General features: G+C 39.8%; 1 protein-coding gene across 2 annotated transcripts in view; it reads left to right on the top strand.

Moving 5' to 3' along the window:
• Window positions 1-21,641, top strand: part of DNAH5 (dynein axonemal heavy chain 5) — a 323,884-nt gene that overhangs the window by 201,018 nt on the left and 101,225 nt on the right. For both annotated transcript variants that reach the window (XM_061393864.1, XM_061393863.1), the window contains exons 50-53: window positions 897-1,120; window positions 4,305-4,503; window positions 7,565-7,737; window positions 17,176-17,306. In XM_061393864.1, coding sequence (XP_061249848.1) covers window positions 897-1,120; window positions 4,305-4,503; window positions 7,565-7,737; window positions 17,176-17,306 — 727 coding nt within the window. The remainder of the gene's footprint in view (window positions 1-896; window positions 1,121-4,304; window positions 4,504-7,564; window positions 7,738-17,175; window positions 17,307-21,641) is intronic.

The following is a 21,641-nucleotide window of genomic DNA, read 5'->3' on the forward strand; positions in this document are numbered from 1 at the left end:
AAGAAATATCAATAATATCTCTCAGGATGGGGATTAGCCAGAGTCTGATCCTCAGAGTAATTTATAGGGTTGTAAATAAATTATTGATTGATTACATGTGTAGTATGTCAGAAATCATCCAAGAAACACTAGCACAATCGATAACCATATTTATTTAACTGAGTAATGAAAATGAGTTTAGAAACTGATTATGGAATCTTTTCAGAGAAAGAGTGTAAAGTTATGCATGCATTCGTGTTAGGTATTAATTTACCATCGCTGAAATTGAGACTGAGGAAAAACTAATTAGGATTACCCTAATTAACTTCTGGCAGACTAGAAGGTCTTCTTAGAGCCCTAGGGTAGTGGAGTTGGCAATATCTGCCTTCAATCACAGCAGCGGGCAGAGGCTTGAAACCAATGACACCAGACCTATCTAAACTTGGGAGAAGTAAAATGGACCAGAATGAATGACTATTATCACTTTTAATTATCCTTTTTGGCCTGGAAAATTTTGCCTATAAAGTAAATAAAAATATATTATAATGCATGGAATGGCAACAAAAGAATGAACTAATAATCTTAGAAGATTCGTGAGACCTTTCTTTTTCTTATCTGTCCAATGCAACTTTATATATTCATCATTGTCACCCATTTAATAATACTGAATTAGTTCAGCTAGAGTTTTCAGCAGCATTTCTTAATCAGCTTTTCAGTATTTGAATGCTAACTCACTTGAATCTATACCTACTTTTTAGGTTTAACCCCCCTCCCAAATTAATTAATCAAAATTTCTTTAATATGTGGTTAACTATTAAAATGTGTCCTTGTATTTATATTCTACATTACATTTTTCATTTTAATTTAGTTGATTTGAACTGTCAGTCAAAATGTTGTGACTTTTTTTCCTCTTTCAGGTGTGATTGGGGTAGGTTATTACTGTACCCAGAGGGGTTTCTCAGAAGAAGTGAGAGATTGGGTGACGAAGTTGGTGCCCCTGACACGTCGACTATGGCAAATGACTAAGATTAAAATGCTCCCAACCCCTGCAAAATTCCATTACGTTTTTAACCTTCGAGATCTTTCTAGGATCTGGCAGGGAATGCTGAACACTACTCCAGAGGTTATCAAGGAACCAGACGTAAGTGATGCGTAAGAAAGTAGAACAAGTAACTTTGTTATTTATTATAAACTCTAAATATTCTTAGTAATGTAATTTTTATGGGCATGAAAATATTTTGAGATGTTTTAGCATGGATATTTTTTTCTTTTGTGGCTTTTTACTAATGTAAAGGGAAAGTATGCCAAATGTTTTTCTTTAAAAATTCCAATTAAATTTGGTTTATGTTTAAGGAGACAGTGTATACTATTATTTTCTAATGAGTAGAATAAAAGGTAAAATTAATTTTGTTTTTCATCATAATTTTCTTATACTAAACAATGGCAAAAATGCCTGTTGATTTTATTATGTCTGTCTTCACATTATAAACTTCACATTATAAACCTGATCTTTAACTTTAAAAAGTAACTATCTTTTTTTTAATTTTAATTGGAAGCTAATTACTTTACAATATTGTATTGGTTAATTATCATTGATTATCAGTGAATCAACGATAAATATACATAGATCCCCTCCCTCTTGGGCCTTCCTCCCACCCCCTCAACCCACCCCTCTGGCTCATCTCAGCCCCAGGCTGGGCCCCTTGGGTTACACAGCAGCTTCCATTAGCATCTGTTTCACATATAGAGTATACATTTCAGTGTTACTCTCCCAGTTTTCCTCACCTCTCCTTCCCCTGCTGTGCCCACAAGCCCATTCTCTGTGTCTGCGATTCTGTTCCTGGCCTGCAAATAGGTTCATCAGCACCATTTTTCTAGATTCCATATGTATAGTGGTACATGTATGCAATAGAATATTACTCGGCCATAAAAGGGACAACTTTGAATCAGTTGAACTGACTGAACGAATTTGAGTTAGTTGAACCTAGAGCCTGATATCCAGTGTGAAATAAGAGAAAAACAAGTATCATATATTAATGCACATATATGGAGTCTAGTAATTATCTTTATAAATGAACTTTCCAAATTGAGGGATGAAACCACTTTTTTTTGTTAGTCATCCATGATCTTTCTTTTCCATATAACTTGATGCACTAAAAGAATTACAAATATTGGTAAAACTGAAAAGAGGCAGAAGAGTAGAAATTTCATTTGACAGAAAAATAAGCATTTGTACAGACACTCAAATATAACAGTTTCTAGCACTATAAGAATTCTCTTTGGACTAAAAGGAAATTCTAGTGTGTAAAAATCAGTATGTATGTAGTATGTAAAATTGTAAGATATATAGTATGTAAAAATGCAGTACTTTTTTTTTTTTTTTTTTTTGCTGAAGGGCCTATGTGCTTAGGCTAAGATAACACCAGCCTCTTTTTCAGACTTTGATGGTACTGAGGTGGAAGTTAAGCAAATAGGTTTTAGGGACTTCTCCACATAAATGCAGAGAGACAGTTGAAATGTCAGTCAAACTGTCACAAGCAAATCAAGTGTGGATGGTAAGAAAAACCCAGCTTTACCGCACATAGTCACAAAGTAGGTAACTTCACTGGCTGACTCCAAGACAAGACATTTTGGGGAAAACTCACTCTCCTTGTTACAGAGAATTGGGAGTCATTTTAGCAGTAGTGAACATGTAATTTAATTTTTTCCCTCAAAGTTACTGACAAATTAATGGCATCGTGGAATGCTGCTATGCTGTACTCAGTCGTGTTTGACTCTTTGAGACCTCACGCACTGTAGCTCACCAGGTTCCTCTGTTTGTGGAATTTCCCAGGCAAAAATACTGTAGCAGATTGCCATTTCCTGCTCCAGGGGTTTCTTCCCAATTCAGAGATCGAACCCATGTCTCTTGGGTCTCCTGCATCGGCAGGCGAGCTCTTTACCACTATATCACTATACCACCAATATTACTTTTTAAGTACCTATTTTTTTGGTGCTGATTTTAAATCAGCATTAACAGTTCCAACAATTGGTTTGTCATGAACTTTTGTCTTAACCATGTCATTAAATATATTTCACTAAGCTTTTATTTCCTGGCAACCAAAGAGCATTTGATCATTAGTAATATAATGGCTTCCTTGGTGGCTCAGACAGTTAAGAATCTGCCTGCAATGTGAGAGACCCGGGTTTGATCCCTGGGTCGGGAAGATCCCCTGGCAAAGCGAATGGCAACCCACTCCAGTATTCTTGCCGGGAGAATACCATGGACAGAGGAGCCTGGCAGGCTACAGTCCATGGGGTTGCAAAGAGTTGGACACGACTGAACGACTAATACTTTCACAGTATAATAACTTAAAAACCTTCTATCTTGAAAAATGTTACCAAGTTAAGAAATTTGCACCAGTCTTTCATATCAAATAAGATACTTAGACAAGCTTTGTTATTCTTGCTATCAGAACAGCTGTATTGAACAATTAATTCTCTCAACTTCCAGTTAACTTTGGGCCCTGGAGTATCTAGATGAGGTGACAGATAACCCAGATTTTTTTGGTAAATTTTCTCCACAATGTGTTAAGTAAATGTATCTTTGTAATTATCTCAGTTGCATGCACGAGAGTTGTTTATACACAACTTTTACACTATGCTCTGGCCATAATGTAGATGTCTTATCCAAACAGACTAATTTGATCGGAAACATAAAACTTTTATGTAGAATATTAGTTTGTTGGTCATTCAGAATGAATTAGTATTTTATCTAGGAATGGTTTTGTTTTAATTTAAGGGCTGAAAATGAATACTTTTTATTTACTATCTGGAGAAGAAAATGGCAACCCACTCCAGTATTCTTGCTTTGGAAGGTCCATGGTCAGAGGAGCCTGGTAGGCTACAGTCCGTGGAGTTGCAGTCACAGACACGACTGAGTGACTGAACACAGATGAGACCAATTTGAAATGAAGCTCAGTATATTTTAACTTTTTATTTTATCTATTTTTTAACAGGACAGTTATATTTCATGGACAATTTTGTATCCTAAGACTGTGCATTCCTGTACAAATGCCAGTAACGTTCCCCACATCATTTTTGCACCCAAGAATGTCCTTTTTTGGTGATCACATACCAAATGAAAACCATTATTCCAGGATTTTTTTCTAAGGTGCTCCCAAACCTGTTGCTCACATTAAAAGGAAACCAGTAATGTTAGCCTTAACTTTAAAAAATGTCACATTCTAAATCAGGAAGGAGGGTCCTCTATGATACTGCCCACTTGAATTTCCAACTCTGACATAACGGGAATTAATAACGCATTTAAATGATGCTTTTGACAGGAACTGTTAAGGCTGTGGAAGCACGAGTGTAAACGAGTTATTGCTGATCGCTTCACGGCATCTGATGACGTGACCTGGTTTGATAAGACTTTAGTCAGCTTGGTGGAGGAGGAGTTTGGTGAAGAGAAAAAACTCTTGGTGGATTGCGGAACTGACACTTACTTTGTGGATTTCTTGAGGGATGCACCTGAAGCTACAGGTAAACTATTGAAGCAGAATTTGAAATCCTCCAAAGGGATATCCTTTGCCAAGTGATGACCTGATGTGAAGGGACGACTTGTTGGAAAAGACCCTGATGTTGGGAAAGATTGAAGGCAATAGGAGAAGGGGCGGCAGAGGGTGAGATGCTTAGATAACATCACTGACTCAATGGACATGAATTTGAGCAGTCTCGGGGAGATAGTGGAGGACAAAGGAGCCTGGCATGCTGCTGTCCATGGGTCACAGAGAGTCGAATATGACTTAGCGACTGAAAAACAGCAAAGGGGATATCTGATGACAGAGGTTTAGTTCAGGGATGTTGAGTTTCTGTCTAGTGAACTTTGCTGAAACAAGCCTGAGGCATAGTAGGTGCTCAATAAATATAGAAGCATGTTGTTGCAAATTTCCTCCACAATGTGTTAAGTAAATGTATCTTTGTAATCTTTGATTAAGAGTAACCATTTTGTTACTTCATGGGAAATAGATGGGGAAACAGTGGAAACAGTGTCAGACTTTATTTTTTTGGACTCCAAAATCACTGCAGATGGTGACTGCAGCCATGAAATTAAAAGACACTTACTCCTTGGAAGGACAGTTATGACCAACCTAGATAGCATATTCAAAAGCAGAGACATTACTTTGCCAACAAAGGTCCGTCTAGTCAAGGCTATGGTTTTGCCAGTGGTCACGTATGGATGTGAGAATTGGACTGTGAAGAAGGCTGAGCGCCAAAGAATTGATGCTTTTGAACTGTGGTGTTGGAAAAGACTCTTGAGAGTCCCTTGGACTGCAAGGAGATCCAACCAGTCCATTCTGAAGGAGATCAGCCCTGGGATTTCTTTGGAAGGAATGATGCTAAAGCTGAAACTGCAGTACTTTGGCCACCTTATGTGAAGAGTTGACTCATTGGAAAAGACTCTGATGCTGGGAGGGATTGGGGGCAGGAGGAGAAGGGGATGACAGAGGATGAGATGGCTGGATGGCATCACTGACTCGATGGACGTGAGTCTGAGTGAACTCCGGGAGATGGTGATGGACAGGGAGGCCCAGTGTGCTGTGATTCATGGGGTCGCAAAGAGTTGGACACGACTGAGTGACTGAACTGAACCGAACTGAACCGTTTTGTACATGTCAGCCTTGGTTATAACGGTTGAGTTGGGAGGCAGGGTAGAGCAGAAGACAGTGGACAAGGCTTACAGCTGGCGTATAGAGGTAGATTTGAGAAATGGGTCTCCTGAACCTTAGCTGGGCAAGCTTCTGAACTTTCTTGAATCTCCTGCCTCTACTTTTATAAAAATGGAAATATTAAAATATACATCCTGGGTCCTGTGGGGAGAAATGAGATGGTGTCTGTAGATGGCTTGGCAGTCTGTGTCTTGTACTCACTGTGAGAGGAAATATAGCAAAACTATGATTATTCCTTGAGTATTCCAAGGTGTTGAAAATAAAGAGGAAAACCTCACATTCCCTGAGAGGGCCATTGAATATAATTAGAGGTGGGTGATGGGGAGGCAAGATTTTGTGGTTATGGTTCTGTGAAAAACTGAGATATACTGTATTATTTTTTATGAAAGAAGTGGTGCTCCAGTTAATTTCTTTCCTCAGAAATAACTGAGCTTAAGTAGAATATTTTTCTTTCATTTAGAAACCTCTTCTAATACTGAGGATGAATATTAAGTTACTTTTCATATTCAAAAAGGCATGTTTAAGCACTTGCTATTTATATCTGTTAAATGGTTGAAAATGACTAGGCAGCCCCTTACTAGATTTGATAAGGATGTATGTGATCTGTCAAGTTTCTGAGTAACAGTTGAAAAGGATGTTTATTGCTGGCTATGCAGTTGGACAGATCTTTTCAGAGAAAGAAGCTGATACAGTTTATTTTAAATCAGGTCACACATATCCAAAAATCATGTAAAGGTAGGAGCGTTATAAGGTGATTAGAATTTATGTGTTTTATTTCCTCTAATTCAGAAGGATAAGTAATTGTGTGTCTGAGGTGCAGGGTACAACTCCAGCATTTTGGGGTGGGCCTTTGGGGTTTGGGTGGGGGTGGGGTGAATGAGGCTAGAGGCAAATACAGAGACTTTTGTGTCTCCAGCACACTTTGTTTCTCAAAGCTTGAATGGAACATTTATGAAATAACGAAGTGCCTATTGAAATTCAGTTAGAGAGAGCTTTGCAAATAGACCAACCTTATTATGCTAAATCAATTTCCTTGCTTTGTCATAAAAAGGTTAATATAGTTTGTATTAGGACAGGGTCAATTGAAAGTAATTATGTACTACTAGATTTGGACGACTCACTCTTCTAATACTCAGTGAATTTCTTACTTGTTATTAGTATATTCAACTAATGTTAACTGATAGTGAATTTATATATGCCAAATGTAGCTCTTTCTTTGGCATTATGCTTTATAATCATGGTTGGAAAAGTGTTAAGCTGATACGTGTCTCTAACTTTTAAAATAGTTGATTTAATAATTTTCCCAGTGAAATAATTCAGTGTTTAAATTTTTTTAACACACACAAAATTTTTTTTAATAACAAAAATAATTTTTTTCTGTTTTCTCTCAAAATTCACTTCTATCCTCACTATTAACTTAAAATTTCCAATCATAAAAATTTTCTAAGCAGATGCAGTGACCTTTTTCTTTTTATTCTTATTAAAAACTCATTTAATTCTCTCTTTTGTGGATTTTGACATTAAATCCCTATTTTTTCGATCTTCATTTTGACCATTAAGTGAGTATTTCTGGGAAGATCCTTGAAATGCCAATGGTCTATTATGAATATAAATGAAATTCAATGTATGTGACATTATTTGAAATTGACCCTTTGTAGACAAGAAAGAATTAAGACTGTGTATGATCACAAAAGTTCTAATGCTTTGACTATTGTTTGCTTTCTTTTCTAAAAATATATACTCTGGCTTTTAGGTAAAAATCACTATTATTCAGTGCTAAATGGTAAAGCTATGAGTGTACTAAGTTAGGTTGAGGAAGTGGTAAAGTCCAATGATTTGGAGAAACTTAGTTGATTTTTCTTTCCTAACCCCAGGTGAAACATCTGAGGAGGCTGATGCTGAGATGCCCAAAATTTATGAGCCTGTTGAATCTTTCGATCACCTGAAGGAGCGTTTGAATATGTTCTTGCAGCTCTATAACGAGAGCATCCGTGGTGCAGGCACGGACTTGGTGTTCTTTGCAGATGCCATGGTCCACTTGGTCAAGGTCAGTGGCCACGCCCAGTAGCACCTCCCCAGAGTGACAGACACTTGCCTTTACACCAGACTTTTCCCCCTCCTCTTCAATTTTCCTCTTCTAGGAGAAAGTTCAGTTTAAAAATAAACTCAATGCTCTATTCCAATTTAATTTCTGAACTGAATGCAACATGTCACACCTATAGGTTTAAAATCAGAGCGTGTGTACTTCAAATGTGTGATATGATAATTTTATTCAGTGTTGCTATACTGCTTCCAGCTCAATGTTTTCACTCCATAGAATGAATGTGGTTGACATCTGAGTCAGAAGCAAAGGCACAAAGCCTGCTTCTATTTTGCATCCTGCTAAGGAGAATGGTAAAAAGTGGGGCATTCATTTTGAGGACATTGTACTAAGTGAAATAAGCCAGTCACAAAACCTCAAATACCATTTGAGTCCACTTCTACCGTACCTAGGGTAGAAAATTGAGAGACAGAAAGAGTGGTGGTTGGTAGCAGCCAAGGGAAGGAGAATGAGTTGTGTTTAATGGTACAGAATTTCATTTTTGCAAGATGGAAAGTTTTGGAGATGGATGTTGGTGGTTGCACAACAATATGAAGGTACTTAATGGGATTGGACTATGCCTTTAAAAATGGTTTGGATGGGAAACTTTATGTTGCTTGTATTTCACCACAGTTGGAAATAGTAATTAACAATAACGCATAGATAATTGACTTTCAGCTGGGATGAAAATTCTGTTAAATGATACCCACCAGGAAAGTAAAGTTTCCTCTCTACTCTATCATGAGTCATTTAGGTTTCCAATCACTGTAATGATGGATATGATGGATTCTCAAAGGATAGAAATAAAAGATATTTACTTGACCTAATTTATGGGTGGTGGGGATAATGCTGTTAAAACCCTGTTGATACTCTCACTTTGTTGATGTCAATTATTTTTTTTAGAATACATCCTTTTCATTAGAAAGAAGCCAGTTTGGGGCTGTCTTCCATTTCTTAGGCTTATCCATGAGGAACGACCTCATAATTACAAATTGTCACCTCTAATAATTATAAAATCTTAGAATTGGAGACAATTTCAGAGGTTATCTAGTCAGTTCTCGCTCTGAAAAATTAAGGAGTGTGAGGAAGGCATTTCTATAAGGCTGGACTAAGTCAGGGAGAAGAACAACAATGAGTAAGTCCTGGGGTTGGATGTCCCCAGCATGAGGACACTTAGCTTGGAAACTTTGAATTCTCAGAATCTGAGACATCTCTATTGAATTATGAGTACAAATGTTCTTCCAAAACCAAATATAAATAACATTTTGAAATTAGTTCCTAGTTTATAATTGAGTTAAATGTTTCAGGAAGAATAGAGGTACTCTCATATTTAGTTATTGAAAGGAAGAAGCCAAAGAATAACATTTTCTAAGTAAATAATATTAAAGGCAACTTCCTGACTAGGTATCTATTGGAGACAAAATCTGATTGGCTTTGGGGTTCCACATTAGCTAGAAATGAAGTTATTTATGTTAATCTTTTGCTTGAGGAAGTTCTCTAGAACTTTCCTTTTTCTGGGTTTTACAGCACAAGTGTGTGTTAGTCGCTTAGTCACGTTCAACACTTTGTGACTTCACGGGCTGTAACCACCAAGCTCCTCTGTCCGTGGGATTCTCTAGGCAAGAAGACTGGAGTTGCTCTTTCCTTCTCCAGGGAATCTTCTCGACCCCAGAACTGAACCCAGGTCTCCTGCTTTGCAGGCAGATTCCTTACTGTCTGAGCCACCAGGGAAGCCCACAGATAAAGCATCTCCTCACTTTGTTTGGGTGTCACACTCAAGGCGTGTGTGCCGCAGCCCGTGTCCTGCGCTGTGTTTTCCCCTCACCCTCAGCCTCTAGCATGCCTCCTCTGGGGTTAGCCAAAGAATCTGTGATTGGAGTTTTTGAGCTAAAATGCCTTATTTATCACGGTTTTCTAGGCCCACTCTCTCACCTACACTCTCGTTTTCTGTGTACCGTGATATCCAAACTCTGGCATGTGAGTGTGAGCCTTGAAATATGTAACTTAGCTATAAAGCATGATAGAAGCCAAGGGACAGGACTGAAGATGAAAACTGCAGCAACACAGGATGTGGTCTGAAGCCAAGTGTGTTTCTTAGTTCCTTTCTTTATTAAAATGATGGTTTTCGTTTGAAACCAAGAATATTTCTGCAAGATGTCTTTTGCCTCTTTGATTAAAGTTCAATTCGTGGTGTGTATGGTTTGTCGTATTCCTTGTGGGTGGTGTTCGATTTAGGGTGTAATTCAGAGAAATCAATTGCTCATGATTAAACAGGTCCTGATTCCAAAGGATCTTATCAGTGCTACATTCCCAGCAGGTGTCTTGTTGTGTAGAATTCATCTGCTTGTATTTGACTTTTTTACCAGACGGTAAGCTCTATGAGGGCGGATACCCAGTTTATTCCCTTCAGTATTCACGGGATGGAGTACTGCTGAGACAGGCACCCTTGTGGTGCTTGATAAATAAGTTGAGAGTTGAACTAAGTCCTCATTATGGCCCTGAACATCCTGTCTTCCAATATTTCCATAGCTGGTATTGAAGTTCCCACCCTGATGAGGACCCCTCAGGCATTTTGCTGATTCTGAGACTGTGTGTATCCCATTCCTTATTCTTAAAATTTAGCCCAACTCCTGCCCAGTGTGTCACCTTCTTTGCATGATAAACTTGTAGTTACTGTTCAAGATCTGGAGCAAATTCCCAGCTCCACGTCTAAGATGCCTTCTCAAGCAGTGTTGTTTCTCTTGCATTTTTTTCCTCCAGTTGCTATCATTCCTGCCCACCCCAGCATTCACCACAGTGCTTTACTGCATGTTTCTATTAATAGGTTTCTCTCCTCTACTAGAGTATGAGCACCTGCAAGGCAGGATGGGAATTAATATTTTTTAAAGTATGTGCTACAGAAATTAAAAAATGAATATCTCTATCTCACAGTCTGAGATGGTGAGACAAGATAGCCCCATTTGAAGTTCTCACTTCACTGTGTTTTCTCTTACAATTTCTGTTTTCAACTAGATTTTGAGATTACTTTTAAAGTATTCTATTTGTTCATGTATATGTTCACTTGTCAAATGTGTTTTAAGGGCTTCTCATATGCTAGAAGGGGCTTCCCAGGTGGCATGCAGTGATGAAGAATCCACCTTTCAATGCAGGAGACATAGGAGACATGTGTTCGATCCCTGGGTTGGGAAGATCCCCTGGAGTAAGACATAAAAACCAACTCCAGTATTCTTGCTTAGAAAATTCCATGGACAGAGGGGCCTGGTGGGCTACAGTCCATGGGGTTGCAAAGAGCTGGGACACGATTAAGCCCCTGAGCAAGTACGCAGATAGTGCTAGAAGATGGGAACAGACATTTTTAGTTTCAGACCTAAGCCCAGTTGCAGGAAAAGTTATTGGGATGAAAGTTTCCACTACCTACTTAGTAATAATTATTTAACCCTTAATATATTCACCAGCATCAACTAAAGGAAATGGTTATTGAAAAAGTCATGTATTTTGGAAAAGTTAACCAAGAAAAGACATAGGAGACTCTGGGTGGCTGCAGTAACTTCTTCCCTGCTTTATCTATGCCTCTTGAAGTAACACCAGGGAAAGAATATGAATACACACTGGGGAAATGCCAAGAATTCTTGCCTGTACCGTTCCTCCCCTGCCTGTAACAACTTAAGAGGGAATCACATGGAGAAGATGATTAGGAGGCTGGAAGAGCAAGGTTCTACCAGATTTGGTGGAACCAGGTTCTCAGGTCCACAATGGGAAAGTGGACTTCATTTCATCGGGCTCACACTAAACTGGGAGTCTAATCCAAAAGCAAGAGTAGTCCCAACAGGAGTTGAGTACAATGCCTGCCAGTGGAGGGAATCCTGAAAAAGGATGTTCAGATCAGATCAGATCAGATCAGTCGCTCAGTCGTGTCCGACTCTTTGTGACCCCATGAATCGCAGCACGCCAGGCCTCCCTGCCCATCACCAACTCCCGGAGTTCACTCAGACTCACGTCCATCGAGTCCAGCCATCTCATCCTCTGTCATCCCCTTCTCCTCCTCTGTCGTCCCCTTCTCCTCCTGCCCCCAATCGCTCCCAGCATCAGAGTCTTTTCCAATGAGTCAACTCTTCGCATGGGGTGGCCAAAGTACTGGAGTTTCAGCTTCAGCATCATTCCTTCCAAAGAAATCCCAGGGCTGATCTCCTTCAGAACGGACTGGTTGGATCTCCTTGCAGTCCAAGGGACTCTGAAGAGTCTTCTCCAACACCACGCTTCAAAAGCATCAATTCTTTTGCACTCAGCCTTCTTCACAGTCCAACTCTCACATCCATACATGGCCACAGGAAAAACCATAGCCTTGACTAGACGAACCTTTGTTGGCAAAGTAATGTCTCTGCTTTTGAATATGCTATCTAGGTTGGTCATAACTGTCCTTCCAAGGAGTAAACGTCTTTTAATTTCATGGCTGCAGTCACCATCTGTAGTGATTTTGGAGCCCAGAAAAATAAAGTCTGACACTGTTTCCACTGTTTCCCCATCTATTTCCCATGAAGTGATGGGACCCAATGCCATGATCTTCGTTTTCTGAATGTTGAGCTTTAAGCCAACTTTTTCACTCTCCACTTTCACTTTCATCAAGAGGCTTTTGAGTTCCTCTTCACTTTCTGCCATAAGGGTGGTGTCATCTGCATATCTGAGGTTATTGATATTTCTCCCGGCAATCTTGATTCCAGCTTGCGTTTCTTCCAGTCCAGCGTTTCTCATGATGTACTCTGCATATAAGTTAAATAAGCAGGGTGACAATATACAGCCTTGATGAACTCCTTTTCCTATTTGGAACCAGTCTGTTGTTCCATGTCCAGTTCTAACTGTTGCTTCCTGACCTGCATATAGGTTTCTCAAGGGGCAGATCAGGTGGTCTGGTATTCCCATCTCTTCAGAATTTTCCAGTTTATTGTGATCCACACAGTCAAAGGCTTTGGCATAGTCAATAAAGCAGAAATAGATGTTTTTCTGGAACTCTCTTGCTTTTTCCATGATCCAGCGGATGTTGGCGATTGGATCTCTGGTTCCTCTGCCTTTTCTAAAACCAGCTTGAACATCAGGAAGTTCACGGTTCACATATTGCTGAAGCCTGGCTTGGAGAATTTTGAGCATTACTTTACTAGCGTGTGAGATGAGTGCAACTGTGCGGTATTTGAGCATTCTTTGGCATTGCCTTTCTTTGGGATTGGAATGAAAACTGACCTTTTCCAGTCCTGTGGCCACTGCTGAGTTTTCCAAATTTGCTGGCATATTGAGTGCAGCACTTTCACAGCATCATCTTTCAGGATTTGGAATAGCTCAACTGGAATTCCATCACCTCCACTAGCTTTGTTTGTAGTGATGCTTTCTAAGGCCAACTCGACTTCACATTCCAGGATGTCTGGCTCTAAGTCAGTGATCACACCATCGTGATCATCTGGGTCATGAAGATCTTTTTTGTTCAGTTCTTCTGTGTATTCTTGCCACCTCTTCTTAATATCTTCTGCTTCTGTTAGGTCCATACCATTTCTGTCCTTTATCGAGGCCATCTTTGCATGAAATGTTCCTTTGGTATCTCTGATTTTCTTGAAGAGATCTCTAGTCTTTCCCATTCTGTTGTTTTCCTCTATTTCTTTGCATTGGTTGCTGAAGAAGGCTTTCTTATCTCTTCTTGCTATTCTTTGGATCTCTGCATTCAGATGCTTATATCTTTCCTTTTCTCCTTTGCTTTTCACTTCTCTTCTTTTCACAGCTATTTGTAAGGCCTCCCCAGACAGCCATTTTGCTTTTTTGCATTTCTTTTCCATGGGAATGGTTTGATCCCTGTCTCCTGTACAATGTCACGAACCTCATTCCACAGTTCATCAGGCACTCTATCTATCAGATCTAGTCCCTTAAATATATTTCTCACTTCCACTGTATAATCATAAGGGATTTGAAGATGAGCTCGATGAAGGACAGAAATGGTATGAACCTAACAGAAGCAGAAGATATTAAGAAAAGATGGCAAGAATACAGAAGAACTGTACAAAAAGATCTTCACGACCCAGATGATCATGATGGTGTGATCACTGACCTAGAACCAGACATACTGGAATGTGAAGTCGAATGGGCCTTAGAAAGCATCACTACGAACAAAGCCAGACTTTATTTTTCTGCAGATGGTGACTGCAGCCATGAAATTAAAAGACGTTTACTCCTTGGAAGGACAGTTATGACCAACCTAGATAGCATATTCAAAAGCAGAGATGTTACTTTGCCAACAAAGGTTCGTCTAGTCAAGGCTATGGTTTTTCCTGTGGCCATGTATGGATGTGAGAGTTGGACTGTGAAGAAGGCTGAGTGCAAAAGAATTGATGCTTTTGAAGCGTGGTGTTGGAGAAGACTCTTGAGAGTCCCCTGGACTGCAAGGAGATCCAACCAGTCCATTCTGAAGGAGATCAGCCCTGGGATTTCTTTGGAAGGAATGATGCTAAAGCTGAAACTCCAGTACTTTGGCCAGCTCATGCGAAGAGTTGACTCATTGGAAAAGACTCTGATGCTGGGAGCGACTGGAGGCAGGAGGAGAAGGGGACAACAGAGGATGAGATGGCTGGACTCGATGGACGTGAGTCTGAGTGAACTCCGGGAGTTGGTGATGGGCAGGGAGGCCTGGCGTGCTGCAATTCATGGGGTCACTAAGAGTCGGACACGACTGAGCGACTGATCTGATCTGATCTGAATAGTGGTTTTCCCTACTTTCTTCAATTTAAGTCTGAATTTGGCAATAAGGAGTTCATGGTCTGAGCTACAGTCAGTTCCTGGTCTTGTTTTTGCTGACTGTATAGAGCTTCTCCATCTTTGGCTGCAAAGAATATAATCAATCTGATTTTGGTGTTGACCATCTGGTGATGTCCATGTATAGAGTCTTCTCTTGTGTTGTTGGAAGAGGGTGTTTGCTATGACCAGTGCATTTTCTTGGCAAAACTCTATTAGTCTTTGCCCTGCTTCATTCCATATTCCAAGGCCAAATTTGCCTGTTACTCCAGGTGTTTTTTGACTTCCTACTTTTGCATTCCAGTCCCCTATAATGAAAAGGACATCTTTTTTGGGTTTTAGTTCTAAAAGGTCTTGTAGGTCTTCATAGAACCGTTCCACTTCAGCTTCCTCAGCATTACTGGTTGGGGCATAGACTTGGATAACTGTGATATTGAATGGTTTGCCTTGGAAACGAACAGTGATCACTCTGTCCTTTTTGAGATTGCATCCAAGTACTGCATTTCAGACTCTTTTGTTGACCATGATGGCTACTCCATTTCTTCTGAGGGATTCCTGCCCGCAGTAGTAGCTATAATGGTCATCTGAGTTAAACTCATCCATTCCAGTGCATTTCAGTTCACTGATTCCTAGAATGTCGACATTCACTCTTGCCATCTCTTGTTTGACCACTTCCAATTTGCCTTGATTCATGGACCTGACATTCCAGGTTTCTATGCAATATTGCTCTTTACAGCATCGGACCTTGCTTCTATCACCAGTCACATCCACAGCTGGGTATTGTTTTTGCTTTGGCTCCATCCCTTCATTCTTTCTGGAGTTATTTCTCCACTGATCTCCAGTAGCATATTGGGCACCTACTGACCTGGAGAGTTTCTCTTTCAGTATCCTACCATTTTGCCTTCTCAAAAGGATGTGTAACAAAACCCTATTAGCGATGGTAGCGATAACCCTGTATGCGAGACAGCAAAAGAGACACAGATGTATAGAACAGTGTTTTGGACTCTGTGGGAGAGGGAGAGGTTGGGATGATTTGGGAGAATGGCATTGAAACATGTGTAATATCATATAAGAAACGAATCGCCAGTTCAGGTTCGATACAGGATCCTTGGGGCTGGTGCACTGGGATGACCTGGAGGGATGGTATGGGGAGGGAGGTGGAAGGGGGATTCAGGATGGGGAACACACGTATGCCTGTGGCGGATTCATGTTGATGTGTGGCAGGACCAATACAATATTGTAAAGTAATTAGCCTCCAATTAAAAGAAATAAATTAAAAAAAAAAACCCATTAGATGCAGAGGTCAGGCTATGCCAGAAAACTTCCAACAGTAACAGAGAAGTGACCCCTTCTTGAGAAGTGAAAGTGAAAGTGAAGTCCCCTCCTTAGCTCCCATATAATTCTTGATTATTAGTTTAGAAAAAAAGCTGACAATACAGCAATACTGCAGGCTCAAACTGCAGTTAGGAGGGAGAGATAGTCATCACATGGAGTGAAAAATGCATCCAGGAGAATTCGACAGTAATCCCCTCTAGGTGGGGCTGGAGACCTGATGGTGAAAGTAATTCATTGAATACCAATAAAACCAAAGAATCACAGACTTTTACCAAAAAAGTGACTCAAATGATGAGAAACTACTGAGTGGCAGAGAGTGGCCTTCTGGTCTACCCATAATCACTTAGCTACCTTACGTATCACTGTCTTTGCCAAATAATATGAGTGTTTACGTTTATTCCTTTCAAATTCCATCATTTATACCATATTTTGGAAAATTTTTGCCTTGTATTTAAATTACATTAGTTTTCAAATGTGGGGGGTATTCTAATTAATTGTGTGTTGTGTATTCCAAGGATGCACATTGTTTAGAAATTTTCTGTTCTCTTTCCTGTCCTCCTAAATCAGATTGGCAAACTAAAAGGAAACCTCAAAGTCCCCTTTATTTCTCTCCTTGAAAACTCAGAGCAAGACACAGTCTGGGCTCTGCCTACTGTTCTGTACTGCTCTCCTCCAAGTTTCCTAAAAGTTACACCTCCCTACTCTCCACTGTTCTATTTCAGAAATGCTTTCATTTGTCCAAATAGTGTATCTTTCTATTCTGATCCTAAGACACCTACATCTTCTAAAATGCTTAAACAGGCATATTTCATTTTATTGCCCATACTTTAATGCACTTAGCAGATAGTGCGGTTTTTACAATTGAAGGTTTGTGGTCACCCTTTGCCAAGCAAGTCTGTTGGTGTTATTGTTCCTGCAGCATGGACTCACTTCATTTCACTGTGTCAAGTTTTTGTAATTCTCATAATATTTCAAACCTTCTACCAGCAAAAAGATGATCATTCACTGAAGGCTCAGATGATGGTTAACATTTTTTAGCAATAAAATATATTTCAGTTATGGTATGTGCAGGTTTTTTAGATGTAATGCTATTGCACAGTTAATGGTAGAGTGTAAACATAACTTTCGTTTGTATTGGGAAATAAAAAAAATATGCGTAACTTGCTTTATAGCAGTATTTGTTTTATTATGGTGGCATGGACTTGAATCTGCAGTATCTCCTAGGTATGCCTGTATTGAATAAATAGGAAAAAAGTGGAATATTGCACATTAAATGAGATGTACTTTTTCTTTTCTGTATTCTAGATCTCACGTGTCATTCGTACTCCCCGGGGAAATGCCCTCCTGGTTGGGGTGGGCGGATCGGGGAAGCAGAGCTTAACAAGGTTGGCTTCATTCATCGCTGGCTACACTTCCTTCCAGATCACTCTGACAAGGTAACACGCCTTCACTTTAATTACCTGAAATGGATTTTGATAAATGGTTCTTAGAAGCCACTTGGAGTTAAGAATGCATTTATCTTAATGTAAAGGAACCATAATAGTTTTCTTTCTTGAATGTTGACTTATTGTTGTTTTCTTTCAACCTCTGTTGTAGACCACAGAAATGAAAATTTCACATGAATAATTTGCTTTAGAAACATTTCAGCCTCTTACTTCATCAATAGATGCCTCTTGGTTTTCATGTTATGCTTGATATGAGTATTATGTATATTCCTTTAGTGCATTTTAGAAGAAATTCATCCATTCTAAATGTTAATTTAGGGCTTCCACATGGCTCAGCAGTAAAGAGTCTGCCTGCCAATTCAGGAGATGCTAGATATACAGGTTCGATCCCTGGGTCAGGAAGATACCCTGGAGGAGAAGATAGCAACCCACTCCAGTATTCTTGCCTGGAAACTTCCATGGACAGAGGGGCCTGACTCTTTTTGACCCCCCTATAGTCCATGGGGTCACAAAGAGTCAGACACGACTGAAGCAACTGAGCATGCAGGCAAAAGAATGTTAATTCAGATTTCAAGACTAGTAAACTGTTGGTAAACTGGTAAAATAGATTAAAAGTTTGTTGATTTACTTATTCATGTGTTTAAAAGTATTCATTGAACACCAGCTATGTGTCAGGCACTGGCTCATTGCTGGGGTACCCGATAAGCAAGGTAAGCCTGACCTGTGTCATCACGGAGTTTATAGCAGTTTAATGGGGACAACTGAGCAACTCATTCAATAAGATGCGATACGTAGGTTTTATCTCTGTTAAGGAAATAAGTGCAGACTAGAGTCTACTGAAATGTGAGGGAAGGACTGCTAACCTACTTTAGGGGATGGTCAAAAAGGCTTCCTGGAGAAAGAGATGTTTCAACTGAGATCTGAATGAGTAAGAATTATCTCAGAGAAGAGGAACAGTAGAGAATGTTCCAGGCAGAAGGATCAGCACATGTAAAGCTACATTTGAGACCCTGAAAGCTGTTACATATGGCTGGTATATAACTTAAGGTGGAAAGTGGGAAAGGAAGAAAAATGCAAGCCTTTGGAGGTGTCATAAGGAATTTGGACTTCACCCTTGTGGCTCAAATGGTAAAGAATCTGCCTGCAGTACAGGAGTGAGTGAGCGAGTGAAGTTGCTCAGTCTTGTCCGACTCTTTGCGACCCCATGGACTGTAGCCCACCAGGCTCCTCCATCCATGGAATTTTCTGGGCAAGAGTACTGGAGTGGGTTGCCATCAGTCCCTGGATTGGGAAGACTCCCCTGGAGAAGGGAACTGGCTACCCACTCCAGTATTCTGGCCTGGAGAATGCCATGGACTGTGTAGTCCATCAGGTCACAAAGAGTTGGATACGACTGAGCCATTTTCACTTCATTGTAGCACTGGGAAACCATTCATGAGTCTCCACTAGGGGAGGTGTGTCAGATTTGCATGTGGAGAAGATGGACAGAAGGAATAAAACTGAAAGGTTAGAAGGCTAACTCAGGGATCTAGGTAAGAGATGGTGGTGTCCAGAGTGGAAGCAGTAAGAGTGGAGTATAGAGGGCAGATTCAAGAGATCCTCAAGAAACTGGCAGTTGTGAAATTGATGCATCTTGGTTCTAGCTTGGGAAACTGGATAGTTTGTGCTGCTACTCATCGAAGTAGGGACCTCCAGAAGAGCTGTCCTCAGATATGTGTGTGCAGTGTGGGGACAATTAGGAAGTAAAAATGGAAGATAAAGATCGGCCGAACAGAACTTCAGGATGAACCAAGATAAGGTGAGAAGCAAGAAGCCAGTTTGGAAAGTTTATTTGGGCAGAAAATTATTAGCAGTTAATTTCTAGGTGGGAGTCTTGCCTGTCTGGTGTTGACTAAATGTTGGTTTGGTGCAGTGGTCTCTGAGATGGAGGCTCTTCGCCACTTGCTGCGACAAAGTTTAGAAATGATTCGACACTGGGTTTGGGGAGCCAGATACTCAGGTTGTTGTTATTACACCTTTTATTTGGTCTACATTACTGAATTCTGCTTGGAGAATCAATCTAAAATGTTGTTTTTTTCCCAAGTACTAAAACAGAGAGAAATAATTTTAGTTACATTGTGTATAATTCTTCTGGTTTGTGGATAGAAGCAACATTAGATGAAAGATAACCTGTTCAGAAAAGGGATTCATGTTGATATATGGCAAAACCAATACAATATTGAAAAGTTAAAAAAAAAAAAAATTTAAGCCACACACACACACACAAAAAAAGGGATTGAACTCTGAGATTTTTGTTCTCATATTTTGTATAAAACTTACAGTTTTCAAGTACTTTTACATGCACATGCTAATGTGATCTTTGAAAGAACTTTGTGGCCTTGTGGGTTGGCAGAATATTTTATAGCTGAGGCTCAGAAAGACTATGATTTGCGTGAAAACCCAGATAAACCTGGAAATTGACCACAGTGCTTCTGGTTTCTGGTCTGACATGACTTTGATGACACTGTGCTGCCTCAGAAAAAACACCTTTCGCCTCCTCTCTCTGTGATAAATTCCTCTGTGTGTTGTGCTGGGAATGCTCCTGTACTGAGAAAGAGGAGGGTCCGGGCCTTCTCTGGCTTCTCAGAACCTTCCAGAGACCATCCTACTGCGTTAACCTTTACATAGCCATGTGGTCAAGGCTCAGGCAATTAAGAGACTTAGATGACTCAGGTCATGTTATTTGAAGCAGTGGGGTCCTTGAGATCTAGGAGACTGGGCTGAAAGTTTTGCCCATATCTCAAGAAGATACTTTCTTTTGTTCTCCCTACCCATCTCTCTCTTTTTTCTCTCTCTCCCTTCCATTTCCTCCCTCACTCCCTCCCGCCTCTTTCTTTCTTTCTTCCTCAGGGGACTGTGTCTTCGAACATTTTTTCTCACCTTTCAGATCTTATTTATCTAGAAGTCTTCATGAAATATTGGTGCATGAGCACTGTTTACAATAGCCAGGACATGGATGCAACCTAGATGTCCATGGATAAATGAATGAATAAAGAAGTTGTGGTACATATGCACAACTGAATGCTATTCAGTCATAAAAAGGAATGAATTTGAGTCAGTTCTAGTGAGGTGGATGAACCTAGAGCCTGTTATATGGAGTGAAGTAAGAGAAAAACAAATATTGTATACTAATACATATATATGGAATCTAGAAAAATGGTACTGATGAATCTATTTGCAGGGCAGCAGTGGAGATGCAGACAGAGAACAGACTTATGGACACAGTGGGGGAAGGAGAGGGGGGAATGAATTGAGAGAGGAGCACTGAAACATACACATTACCATATGTGAAATAGATAGCAGGTGGGGATTTGCTGTATGACACAGGGAGCTCAACGTGGTACTCTGTAACAACTTAGCTGCGTGGGGGGTGGGATGTGGTGGGAGGTGGGAGAGAGGTTCAAGGGGGGGGACATATATATATACCTATGACTGGTTCAAGTTGGCAGAAACCAACACAATATTGTAAAACAATGATCCTCCAGTTTAAAATAAATAAAATCTTGCTGCATGGTAGTGGTATTTCTTGTTCCAGAGTTTAGGTTTTAAATGTTGAAAAAACACAGAACATAGAAGTTAAATATTTTGTAGCTTTTTAAAAACCAGAAGGCCATTGGCTCTTGTGCCTTAAATTCTGAGTTTATCTAATGACAAAAACTTCAGATACTAATTTACTGAATCAGAGTCTCTAGGATAAGAATATCTTAATTTTCCCTTTTGGCAGTCATGGGCTCCTCTATATTGAGACCTCTCTCACATTTCATGATTGCAAGTTGACTTTCACTAAAGGATTCCTTTGGACATGAGAGAAGAATTAGAGTGGGATATTTAATAATGTTTCCAATGATTCTACTGCAGTGCACTGATTGCTCAGAAAATTCTTTCATGTAAGATACAAAGATGCAGTGAAAATAGTTGTGTTGGGTGGTTAGGAGGGCCCCGTTTATAACAGGGTGTCTCCCTCATGCCATATAATGAAGACTTGAAATTCTTTAGTTTAATTCAGTTTATGAAGTAGCTTCTAAAATATCAATTGCAGATGGGTGCTTAGTGAATTTTCCAGCTTGGCTTTTCCATTATCTTTACTGACAAATATTTTCAAAATGAGACATGTATATACTCATTTTGATGGCATTTAATTGTGCTAAAAATTACACATTTGTTTCAGGTTGGTTTTTCACTCTAGATGTTTTTTGTGTGTAATATTATGTTTTATAAAATGCGGAGTTTTAAAAATTATTTTCATTTTTGCAAGTGAATACAGTGAACCAGTAACAATTGCGTACA

The sequence above is a fragment of the Bos javanicus genome, chromosome 20, assembly GCF_032452875.1.
Source record: "Bos javanicus breed banteng chromosome 20, ARS-OSU_banteng_1.0, whole genome shotgun sequence".
NCBI classification, from domain to species: Eukaryota; Metazoa; Chordata; class Mammalia; order Artiodactyla; family Bovidae; genus Bos; species Bos javanicus.